General features: G+C 35.9%; 2 protein-coding genes across 2 annotated transcripts; one reads left to right on the top strand and one right to left on the bottom strand.

Moving 5' to 3' along the window:
• Positions 3314-8858, top strand: LOC107605022 (fidgetin-like protein 1). Its single transcript, XM_016306756.2, has 13 exons — positions 3314-3727; positions 3819-3957; positions 4043-4426; positions 4791-5029; positions 5352-5479; positions 5582-5700; positions 5783-5875; positions 6154-6255; positions 6594-6696; positions 7753-7836; positions 7924-8019; positions 8188-8315; positions 8406-8858. Exons 1-13 carry the CDS (start codon positions 3393-3395, stop codon positions 8505-8507), a joined length of 2052 nt encoding a protein of 683 aa, XP_016162242.1. The 5' UTR covers positions 3314-3392; the 3' UTR covers positions 8508-8858.
• Positions 8595-10822, bottom strand: LOC107605023 (cytochrome P450 94B3-like). The gene has a single exon (XM_016306757.2). The coding sequence runs from the start codon at positions 10646-10648 to the stop codon at positions 9206-9208; it is 1443 nt and encodes a 480-aa protein (XP_016162243.1). The 5' UTR covers positions 10649-10822; the 3' UTR covers positions 8595-9205.

Here is a 12126-nt window from a genome sequence, read left to right as displayed (position 1 = left end):
ATGCAAAGGTCCTTTTTTATTCTACATTTCAGAAGATGAAATTAAGCAATCACATACTACAATAATCCACTGGAGACTTAGTAGGTTTTTTAGGTGAATGTGTACCTGTTTTAGGATCTGTGTAGTTACAAACTACACTGGGTGAGCATCCCCTAACTAAAACTTTAGACATTCAATATCTTGTTGTTAATTGTTTTAGTCCTTATAACTTAATACTTGGGTGACCTTTTTTGAATAAATTTGGTACCATAGTATCCATAATTCATCTATGTGTCAAGTTTCATGTGCAGGACAATTTTATTGCTACCATCCATAATGATCACCGTGAAGCTCGACACTGTTATAATGCTAGTCTAAGAACGTCGGCTAGAACTATAGGTGCCCATATCAATGTTGTTCACAACCCGGTCGATCTTTCGGCATTATCCGAGTTAGATCTGAGGGATGAACTCCAAGATCGACCTACACCAATGGAGGAATTACAAAAGATTTTTTTCACTAACGATCCAAACATGTTTACCTATGTAGGTGCAGCTTTGCAAGGGGTGAGAAAGATAGGCTCCGAGAATTTCTTCAACAAAATGCATATTCATTTGCTTGAATACTTGGAGATATGCCTAGCATAGACCTTTCTGTCATTTCTCAGAAACTGGCACTAAGTTCCTCTGCCCGACTGACGGAGGAAAAATGTCGGTAAAGATTTCACAAAAATATCACGTTGCAAGTATAGTTCTAAACCAACAATTTAACCTCAGTCAATGTTTAAATTGTTTGTCACAAACACAAACCCAATAAAATTAACCGAAGTATTTAAACTTCGGGTCGTCTCTCAAGGAATTGCAGGGAAGTGTACTTATAATTGGTTATGGAAAAGTATTTTTGGGGTTTTTGTGATAAGAGACAAGTAATGTAAATAACAAGGAAATAAAATAACAACTAAGAAAAGTCCTAGCAAGGATTGAGAATTGGAATTCCTATCCTCATTATCATCATCAATTGTGATGGTAATTGCCTTTTACTTTCACTTAGTTAACCTCTAACAATGAAGGAAAGTCAAGTGAGCAAAATCAACTTAAGTTCACAAGTCCTAATCAAAGACTAGATTTAGTGAAGCCTAAGGCAACCAGCAAGTCTCAATTACCATTCAACAAAAGACTTTTGATAACTCAAGAGTCTCTAATTAATCAATCCAAGTCAATAACATAAAAATCTAATTTAAAGTCCAACCAAACATTTTATCAAACACTTGGAAGGCACAAAATAAAAGCATAGAAAAGTAATAAGAGAATATTAAATCTAAACAACCAATTGCAAACATTAATGACTAACAATTAAAGAGAGTAACAATAAACATGAAAAACATAAATTGCATTAATATGGATCAAAGGAAACAAAAGAGTTCATAAACTAAATTGGCAACATGAAGGAATCAATGATAGAAGTAGACAAACCAAAGTACTAGAACAAACAAAAGTATAAGAAAACTAAATAAAAGCAAGGTAGAAATCTGAATTTGAGAAAAGCTAAACCTAAAAACCCTAAAACCTAGAGAGAGGAGAGAACCTCTCTCTCTAGAAAACTACATATAAACCTAATAATTGTGAATGAAAGTATGAATGATTGATTCCCCCTTCCAGCTCCACTCTGCAGCCTCTAATCAGTATTTTCGGGCCTGAAAGTGGGTCCAAAGTAGCCCATAAATTGCCTCCAGCGTTTTCTGTAAATTGCAGCACGTGACACTCTGTCACGCGTAGGCGTCAGCCACGCGTGCGCGTCGCTACCAGATTCTGAAATACTTCATTTCTTATGTTCCTTCCACTTTTGTATGCTTCTGTTTCATCCTCTAAGTCATTCATGCCCTATAAAACCTAAAAACACTTAACACACATATCACGGCATCGAATGGTAATAAGAGAGAATTAAAAATAGCAAATTTAAGGCCAAAGAAGCATGTTTTCAATCATAGCACAAAATTAGGAAGGAAAATATAATACATGCAAATTATATGAATAAGTGTATGTATAATTGATAAAATCCACTCAATTCAATACAAAATAAACCGCAAAATAGTGGTTTATCACTGACCTATAGCACAGAAAAAGCAGAACCTTGACATGGATAAGCGTCAAGCATCCTTAGAGTTGACTAAGAAACTCATTGATGCTGGCTTCCTCCAAGAAATCAAGTTTACAAGTTGGTTAGAAAATGTTATTATGGTAAAGAAACATAATGGTAAATGTCGCATGTATGTTGATTTTACTGATTTGAACAAAGCTTGTCCAAATGATGCATATTCTTTACCACCTATTGACACTTTGGTTGATAATGCTTCTAAGTTTGGTACTTTAAGTTTTATGGACGCATATTCTGGTTATACTCAGATTTTAATGCTTTCTTCCGACCAAGATAAAACTGCTTTTATAACCAAATATGGTAACTTTTGTTATAAAGTCATGCCTTTTGGTCTTAAGAATGCAGGTGCTACCTATCAAAGACTTATGAATAAAGTATTTGCCAAGCAAATTGGTCGAAACATGGAGGTATATGTTGATGACATGGTGACCAAGACTAAGATCGGTCAATCACACGTTGCCGATCTTGCTGAAATCTTCGCTGAAATAAGAAAATACAACATACAACTAAACCCAGAAAAATGTGCCTTTGGTGATCAAGGAGGTAAATTTATTAGTTTCTTACTTACACGCTGAGGTATAGAAGCCAACCCGGACAAATATTGAGCTGTCTTGGAATTGAAGAGTCCTCAAACTGTCAAAGAAGTTCAACAGTTTACAGGGAGACTTGCAACTTTATCTAGATTTTTACCTTGTTTAACTTTTAAATCTTTCTACTTTTTTCAATCATTGAAAAATAAAAAAAATTTAATTGAGATGATGCATGTGAAAATACTTTTACAAACCTTAAAGTTATTCTTTTGAAACCTCCTATTTTACAAAAGTCTGAACATGATGAAAAGCACTTTATCTTTATCTATCTGTTATTGATTGGGCTATTGGCTCTATTCTTGTTATAGAAAGGAATAAAATTCAACAACCTGTGTACTTCATTAGCAAATCACTACAACATGCCGAGCTTTGTTACCCGAAGATAGAGAAGCTCGCTCTGGCTTTGGTGTTTTCAGCTAGACGTCTCCTTATACCCGAATCGTACCCTACCCTACCCGTAGCGAATTGGGTAGCCTACCATATTCGAACGGGTTGGGTACCCGCGGGTAGAATATGAATTGTCAGCCCGAGAGACGGGCTATCCAAAGTCAAGTCGGACAAAAACAAATATATTAAAAACATAAAAAAATAAATTGCACAATAGGAGTGAGGCGCGGTTAATACATTTGAGTTTGAGAGAAGAAGAAAGCAAAACAGACAAAAAGAAAAATGGCGGGAGAGAACACTATGAAGCAAAGGCCTCTTCCTGTTCCGTCTTCTTCTCCGTCAATGAGAGCGAAAATGGAGGAAACAACAAAGGAAAAATGCTGGAGAATGGAAGTCGACGAGAATCTGAAGCGCCTCCAGTCCCTTCAGTTCGGCGCTGACCACGCCCTCACCACCCAGGACTTTTCCTCCGCCTATGTCCTCGGCCTCCGCCTCCTCGGCTTCCTCGACTCCCACTCCCATTCCGACGTCGACGAAGCCTTCATCCACCCTATTCGCCGCCAAACCCTCTCCACTCTTGCCTCCGCTCGCCGTTCCCTCACTCCTGATTCCGATCGGTATTGCCTCCAACTCTTCAATTTCTAAAGTAGTTCTCTCTCCCTGTGTATGTATTTTTTTTTTAATTTAATGCTTTTTTTGTTTCCTCAGTCTAGCTTTTGAACAAGCAAAGAAGTCTCAGGGACGCGTTTTTGCCACATCAGGTGAAATTGACATTGACAAGATCCGCAAGTCGAAGTACTTTCGAGCTCTTCTCGCGCAATCTAATGAAATTGACGAGAATCAGTTGGTGATGGACCTGATAACGAAGTACTTGAACTGTTATTTTCATCTGACTGTGCTTTTTGTGAACAAATGGTGTTTTCTGTTTGCAGGGTGAACAAATTGGGAAGCAAGACGGATCGTGCGAGAAGCCGTCAAAGGAAATGGTGCAAGCGAAGCTGACGTCAGCGTATGGGAAGAGTGCATTGAGGAATGATAATGCTACGAAGAACTTCTTCAATTTGAAGGATAATGGTTCTGAGGAATGCGTTGTTGTTGAGAGGCCTCAATTTCAGAACAGCCATACAAAGGGTTCTACTATTTCTTCTTTCTTGCAGGTTGAAGAGGAAGAAAGAATGAACTCGTTTGGGAAGAAACGTGTGCATATGGAAATTAATAATAGTCCCAAAGTTGGTTATTCGAGGTCACCTTCAAGCAAAGAGGATGTTAACCCTGAAGTTTCTGGCAACGGATTTGTTACTGCTAGAGCCAAATTGGTAATGTTATTAAGCCTTATTGCTTGCGGTGCTTTGTCCTTCTGCTGTCAAGTTTTGAATCCGGGGCATGAACGATAATTGTTTTAATTCATATGATTGATCATATGAATTCTCATTGCATTCTCTCTGATTTGGTGCTAAATTCCGTTTCCTTCAACTCTTAGTAATGATTTATTTATGATCACTGCTTTTGCAAATGATTCTACAGAAGCAGGTAATATTAATTTCTGGATGAAACATAAGGAACTACTCTTTGATTCACGATTCTCTTTTCAATTTTCATTAATCTGTAACGTATCTGAGTTTATGTGATATGCATTACATTTGCGTCTAGAAATCCTGATAAGACACATAATTTGGACAGGAAATGGAAGCAAGGCAAAAGAGAGGGGCAGTTGGTTCACCCAATGCACCTGTATCCCCACAAGGCGATAATAATCCTTCCAATAGGTTATATAGTGGGAGATCCTATGGCATTTCACGACGTGGCTTCCGTGGTAATTTTGTCCCACCCATTAAATCCAATGGGAGTAATGTTGGAAATGTGACTTCACGAATTGCTGGAAAGGGAGATGATTCTTTAGATGATTCTACCAAAAGATGGTTAGTGGTACAACCATCATATGAATCGTACTAGGTTACTAGCTTTTTGTTCACCAGTTATCGCATCCTCCTAAATTCATTAACTTTAGGCACTCCAAAGTGTAAAGAGAACTGTTCCTTGATAAGTTCTTCGTAGATTGCATCTTAATATTTAATTTTGGTGCGATCAACCCTTAACTTGGCACGCTATTTTGTAGGCCTCGATATTGACATTCTAAACATGTAGTGTTTATCCTTTATCACCATTCCCTTTTTTTTAATCTAAAGTTGTAGGCAAGATATATGCATTAAATTTTTAATGTGTTTCATAATTTGCTTCTAGTTTGGAAATGCTGTGTGGGCCTGATGGTGAGCTTCCTGAGAAATTGAGGAATTTGGAACCTCGCCTCATCGAGCATGTTAGTAATGAGATTATGGATAGAGATCCTAATGTCCGTTGGGATGACATTGGTAATATAATTAGCTATTGATCTTTCCTCTCTTTGTTCACAAACTTGCAATTTGCATCCCTGTGAAACTAAATATACTCTTTATACATTGATGATAATGCAGCTGGGTTGGAGCATGCCAAGAAATGTGTAACTGAAATGGTTATATGGCCTCTGCTACGTCCAGACATATTTAAGGGATGCCGGTCACCTGGTAGAGGTTTGCTCTTATTTGGTCCTCCGGTAAATGCAACGTTCTCTTCCTAATGATGTGATTAAAATTACTCTGGTTACTGTTTAATTTATGTACTACTTTGCATACAAGGGAACTGGTAAAACGATGATAGGCAAAGCAATAGCAGGGGAGGCAAAGGCAACCTTCTTTTACATATCTGCAAGTTCATTGACAAGCAAGTGGGTAAGTTAGAAATTCTTCTGAGTTTTAGCTGTTTATATGCTTTAGAAGGTTAGCTAATATTTTTCTCGTAAAACTTAAATATCTTATGCTTTTTTTTCCCTTATTTTGGAACACAATCTTAACTACTTTCCTGCAGTCATAGTTAGATTGTTGAACTTGAACCCCAGAATGTTTTACAATGTCTTTCTTCTTATTTCACTCATTAACTGTATTTTTAACAGTCTTCATATCCTAACGAGCCTATTTCGAATACATGTTATATCTACTGATGATCATAGATTGGTGAAGGCGAAAAGCTAGTAAGAGCCCTTTTTGGAGTTGCCAGTTGTCGTCAGCCAGCAGTAATTTTTGTTGATGAGATAGATTCACTCCTCTCTCAGGTAACCTATAAGATTTTTCCACTAAATCCAAACATTTTGATGCTATATGGAAGTTTATGACCAAAGTCATTTTAGTATTTTTAAAAATTTGAACTGTAGCATTCTAATATGTATGGATGTTCATGACAGGAATCCTATGGATCGCAGTGAAAAATAAAATAAACTAGGAAAGTTGTACTTTATTTCTGCACAACGCCTGAAACTTTTACAATTTGCTTATAATATTTTTAGTTGTACTATATGCTGCATTATTTTTCCCCGTATTCTTTTATTGTGTATGCCTTGTCACACTATATGCTGCATTGTTTATTTATTTTATTGTATATGTATTGTCACAGCGCAAGTCAGATGGTGAGCATGAATCAAGTAGAAGGCTTAAGACACAATTTCTCATAGAAATGGAAGGCTTTGATAGTGGCAGCGAACAGATTCTACTTATAGGTAATTATTAAGAGTGGGCTCAGATTCCTTTTTGTCATTTTCCTTTGGTAGTATTCCCATTTTAGCTCAATATGTATAATCTATGCATGGCATGGGTATGGCTCAAATATAGTTCTGTGGGGATAGAACCGAAGAACAAGCTAATTTAATATTTGCAAGTTGAAATGTGCACCAGCATCATAACTCATAAGCATTATTACCCAGATAAAGGGTTATGAAGCACCATACATATGGCTAATGTGGTCATTGTCATAATTCCTAATCTATGAATAATTTTGTTTGTGTATTCAAAATAAGTAACACCTGGCTAGTTTTGCATGCTTCCTGTTTAGTGGTTCCTCTGCTTAATCTGCAAGGTGATTTTCTTTATTAGGACTAATTACAATCATTTTATTTCAGATTTGGGGGGAAATTTCAACTCAACTCCTCTCTACTTTTCTATAACAAATATTTATCTTCCCCCTGAGAATTAGTTGATAATACACTTGGTATCTTTGTATTTTGTGAAATATAACACTAAACAGTTCTGTGAACATATGGAAACTAACTTTCTTTAAAGAGAAGTTTGAGGAAGGCAGTATCACTTGGACAAATAAAAGAGCAACTATCAATTTTGCCAAATTTTAGGGGAGATCAAAGTAGTTTACTCCTTCTACTATTATTAGGGATGGTACCTATAGGATATACCTGAATAAACTAGTTTCTTCCTAGAATGGAAGATCACGTCTATCATTACACAAATATCTAGGGAATTATATGAGGGTTGGTTTTTGAATTTATGGAATGCAATGGAAGATCATGTTCACAAGAAAAAATAAAAGGAAGTTGGACCTAACACTTCATTTTAGTACTATCTTGTTACGCCTTTTTCAGATATCAGTCATAATCCCGAGTTTGTTTATTTACTGCTGTAATTGTAATGCAAGTAAATTGAGCTTTTAAGGACAAGAATAATTTGGACATGTTCAACTTTATGGCAGTAAGCTTCTAAATATAGCTTGTGTTGTCATGTTATATTATTTATTTTTTGGTACTGTTATAATATTAATTATATAGGGGCAACAAATCGTCCCCAAGAGCTTGATGAAGCAGCAAGAAGGAGACTTACCAAAAGACTATATATCCCCCTACCCTCCTCAGGTACTATCTATTTATATTATCATTTTCTAAATTATTCAAACTCTTTAGCACCATTTGACTGACAAAGCTTTTGTCTTGTTCATAAAGAAGCTAGAGCTTGGATTATACGTAACCTACTAGAGAAAGATGGATTGTTCAGTCTATCAAGGGAGGAAATAGATATCATATGTAACATAACCGAAGGTATCAACATTTTTCCAAGTTGGCTACAGTATCTTCTGCATAATGTTTTTATTGTCAATTGAAAATTCCTATTTGAATTTGTAGGGGGAAAAAAATTCTGTCCTTAATTTCTGTTGGGTGTTGACTAACCAAATGGTTATGTTTCTGCTTAATAATGTCGTTTACTAGGTTATTCAGGATCTGACATGAAAAACTTAGTGAAGGATGCATCTATGGGTCCCCTAAGAGAGGCCCTAAAACAGGGTATAGAAATTTCAAAGTTGAAGAAGGAGGATATGAGGCCAGTAACCCTTCAGGTATGCACAATTAGCACAAATAACCAAGAAAACTTTTTTTTCTTCTTCCAAAATTTAAATCTCATCTTGATTAATTTGAATTTCATCTAGGACTTCGAGAATGCCCTAAAAGAAGTGAGGCCTTCTGTTTCCACTAACGAACTTGGCACCTACGATGAATGGAACAACCAGTTTGGAAGCCTATCACGGTAGACTGTAGAGGTTCATCTTATCATTCTATGGAGACGGCTTTGAAAAAATCAATTCGACAATGGATAGCAAAATTAATTTCAATTGCAATCCCTGCATACTCCGGGTATTGTATAGTTAATAATTAATAATAGGTAAATACTTTAAGGAACACATTGATGGGGAAAAAGAATTAAAAATGAACTACGCAGGTCCCAAACGTTAGTTATATTTAAATCACTTTCGTACGTAGATCAACCATGGGTTATGAAATAAATAATCAATTGCGCCAGGCATAAAGCATTATTCCGTCCAGATCTTTAAAAATTAAGTCGTAGATGTACAAAGCACGTTTTACAGGAACTAATTTCTCTATTTGAATTATTTGTGCAAAACACAACTGTAAGAATTGTTTGCTCCTAATCGTTTTCGTAATACAAGAAATAAATATGTACATGCATGTTGCAAATATCCATCTATTCAATAGAATCAATACGATGTAATATGGTACACCAACCATTTCCCTTTCATTCTCGGTGGTCTCGAAACGCCAACATAAAAGGAAAAGAAGAATGGTGAGCCTCCAAATTGTCCCCTTAAAATATTTAATCTAGTACACTTTAATATTAAAAAATTGGGCTAATCTGCCACCTTAAAAGAATTGAGCTAATCACTACCTTAAGAAAGAAAAAAAAGAACATAAAAAATTGTGCTCTTCTAACTCATTTTCTTTTCTCCCTATTTGAAATGAATATCTTTAAGCCGCCGGCCATGTGTGCAGTGAGAAGTGGCACAAACGTAGGCTTATTTGTGCTAACGAGTCTGATCTTAAACCTCTTGAGAATTGAAACCACAAGATACTTCATTTGAACAAAAGCCATTTCCTTGCCCAAACACACCCTTGGACCAGCCTGAAAAATTGGAAACTTGTACGGAGAAACCTCACTCCACTTTCCACCAGTAAACCATCTCTCCGGCCTGAATTCAAACCTATCCAACCCCCATAATGCTTCCAGTCTCCCCATTCCATATGGAAAATAAGTGACCCTATCTCCTGCTTTGACCACAGTGCCATCTGGCAACATATCATCACATGAGGCATGCTTAGAGTCCCATGCCACTGGTGGGAAAAGCCTCATTGACTCGCATAGGCACGCTTTCAAGTAATTCAACCTCTTAAGTGACTCATAATTTAATGGTTCATTTGCCTCTGCCTCTTTCAAAATCTTTTCCTCCACGTCGGGATAATGTGACAATATCCAAAAGAACCATGTCAATGCCGCTGAAGTTGTGTCCTTCCCAGCCATCACAAAACTTATCACCATGTCCCTAACAACATCATCTTCATAACCAGCACATATAAGCCTTGATAAGAAATCCTCATTATTTTTCATCGTCTTCTTCTTCTTCTCATGTATCAGTTTCATCACGTGCGTGTGAACCTCAAGAATCGATTCTTTAAGCCTCCGCTCAGATCCAACTCCAAGCAATCTCTTCACCTTCCATATCACAAACAACGGTGCCGCCCCTCGCCTCGCCGATATCGCCGCCGCCACATCAAACGCTCTCCAGAGCGACGAAACGGGGACACAAGGGTCCAAAGAACACGCATTACCACTCCCCATGGCGAACTTACAGATCACGTTGAACGAGAATCTCGCGAGAATCTCTTGCAAGTCAAGAACGCTTCCACCGTACGAAACTCCCTCTAGCGCAGGGACGAGCCTCCCGTACACCTCTTCCGCCAGAGTGTACATTAAGAACTTCCTTAGCGACCTTGCTGAGAACTCATGGCTTGCGACCTTACGTTGACTAAACCAACGGTCACCGTCAACGTTGAAAATCCCATTTCCGAGAAAATCACCCAGTACGTGAGTGAAAGGCTTGCCTTTGGGGAAGTTGAAGAAGTTGGTCTTGAGTATGTACTCAACGTTGGAAGGGTTGGCTGTTACAATGGTCCTACGTGAGCCTAAGCGGTGAACCACGATGGTGTTGGTTGGTGACTCAGCAACAAGCTCCGTGAACCATTCGAGTAAGCGGTTACGGTTCCTATAGAAGGAAATGAGGTGTGAGAGCTTCTTTGTTCGCCAGAACTGAAAGAAGAAGTGGGTGAGGAGGAGGAGGAAGAAGAAGAACAAGAGGAAGAAGGGAATGAGAACTCCCATGTTATTACTATTATTATTAGTATTTGCCTTTTGCCCCCTTGGGGCTTCGGGCACTACCGTTCTAGTTAATAATAAATGGAGAGCACTGAGAAAATTGGTTGGCTATTCTGGGTTGACTCTGCCATGATCCTTAAATTTATATATAATATAAGCATGATCGCTATACTATTATAGTTTAATTTTGTTTTTAATATTTTTAATTTTTTTAATTTTATCTCTAATGTTTTTTATTTGAGAAAGTATAGGGAGCCAATAGCATAAGCTTACAATGTGTACAATAAAGGTTTAAAAAGTATTAGAGATATGATCATTAGTGTTATATTGTTCTATTAGATTATACTTTTAGGATGAGTGGTTTCATGACATGATCTTTTTTAGTATGGGTGATGTTCATTTTATTAATAGACAAAAAATTTAGCCCATTATACGCTTAGGCCATTGACTCTCTAGCAGTACTCTATTTATTTGTATCAAAATCATTCTTAAATATTTTTAATTTTATTTTTAACATTTTATATAGAATTAATATTTAAGAATAATTTTAATATAAATTAAAAACGTTGAAGAAAAAATTGAATGTAATTAAATATTATGAATATTTAAAAAATATCGTAAATATTAAAAACAAAACGTGTTAACATAAGAATGGTTGGATTTTAGTACAAAAATATTTTATTTTATTTAAATTTTTGGTTAGACTGTTGGTGGCGAGTGGCCGTTGGCTAGTAGCAGCCGTGTCAATTGGCTATCGACGAGTATTCACGGACGACTACGAGTAGTAAAATTGTGGTGTTGTGAGATTAGAAGAAAACTGTATGAGCGTAAAAACTAAACGAAATTTGAAAAAGGGTAAATATATTTTTTGTTTTTTAAGTTTGAGAAAAATTTTAAAAATATCTCTAAATTTTATTTTGTTTTAATTTTGTCTAGAAGTTTTTGATTTGTGTCAAATATATTCTTGAGGGCTAATTTTTCAAAAAATTTAAGACCAATTCAACAACAATTTCATAAGAACAACCCTCAATACAAACAAATCAAACATCGTTTTCATACATTATTGTTAGATTGGTCTTAAATTTTTTAAAAATTTAGTCGTCGGGAATATATTTGATGCAAATTGAAAACTTTTAAAACAAAATTGAAACAAAATAAAACTTAAGAATATTTTAAAAACTTTTGCAAAACTTCAAAAACAAAAAGTATACTTTACCCTTTAAAAAAATTAATAAGAAGTGTGAATCTAATTCAACGTGAATACTCGTTTAATAAAAATATAATATTTCTTTGTAGTGGATATAAAATTTCTTTTGTACGTGTCATTGTTATCATCATAGTTTTAACAATCGAATGGATTATTAAATCGTTTTAACTACTAATTTATTAATTTATTAATTCAATGATCCAATTATGATTTAATTGAAAAAATTATTTTATAATAAAATAATAAATAAATACAAATAAACTGATATCATCTAATA

The sequence above is a fragment of the Arachis ipaensis genome, chromosome B06, assembly GCF_000816755.2.
Source record: "Arachis ipaensis cultivar K30076 chromosome B06, Araip1.1, whole genome shotgun sequence".
Lineage (NCBI taxonomy): Eukaryota > Viridiplantae > Streptophyta > Magnoliopsida > Fabales > Fabaceae > Arachis > Arachis ipaensis.
This window is presented reverse-complemented; position numbering and strand designations above follow the sequence as displayed.

What these genes read in the sequence shown, in the direction of transcription:
- LOC107605023 (XM_016306757.2), bottom strand. Translation starts at nt 10,648, where the DNA reads ATGGGAGTTCTCATTCCCTTCTTCCTCTTGTTCTTCTTCTTCCTCCTC.
- LOC107605022 (XM_016306756.2), top strand. Translation starts at nt 3,393, where the DNA reads ATGGCGGGAGAGAACACTATGAAGCAAAGGCCTCTTCCTGTTCCGTCT. An exon ending in TGCTCTTATTTGGTCCTCCG is followed by an intron (nt 5,701 to 5,782) that starts GTAAATGCAACG and finishes TTTGCATACAAG; the next exon opens with GGAACTGGTAAAACGATGAT. An exon ending in TATCCCCCTACCCTCCTCAG is followed by an intron (nt 7,837 to 7,923) that starts GTACTATCTATT and finishes TTGTTCATAAAG; the next exon opens with AAGCTAGAGCTTGGATTATA.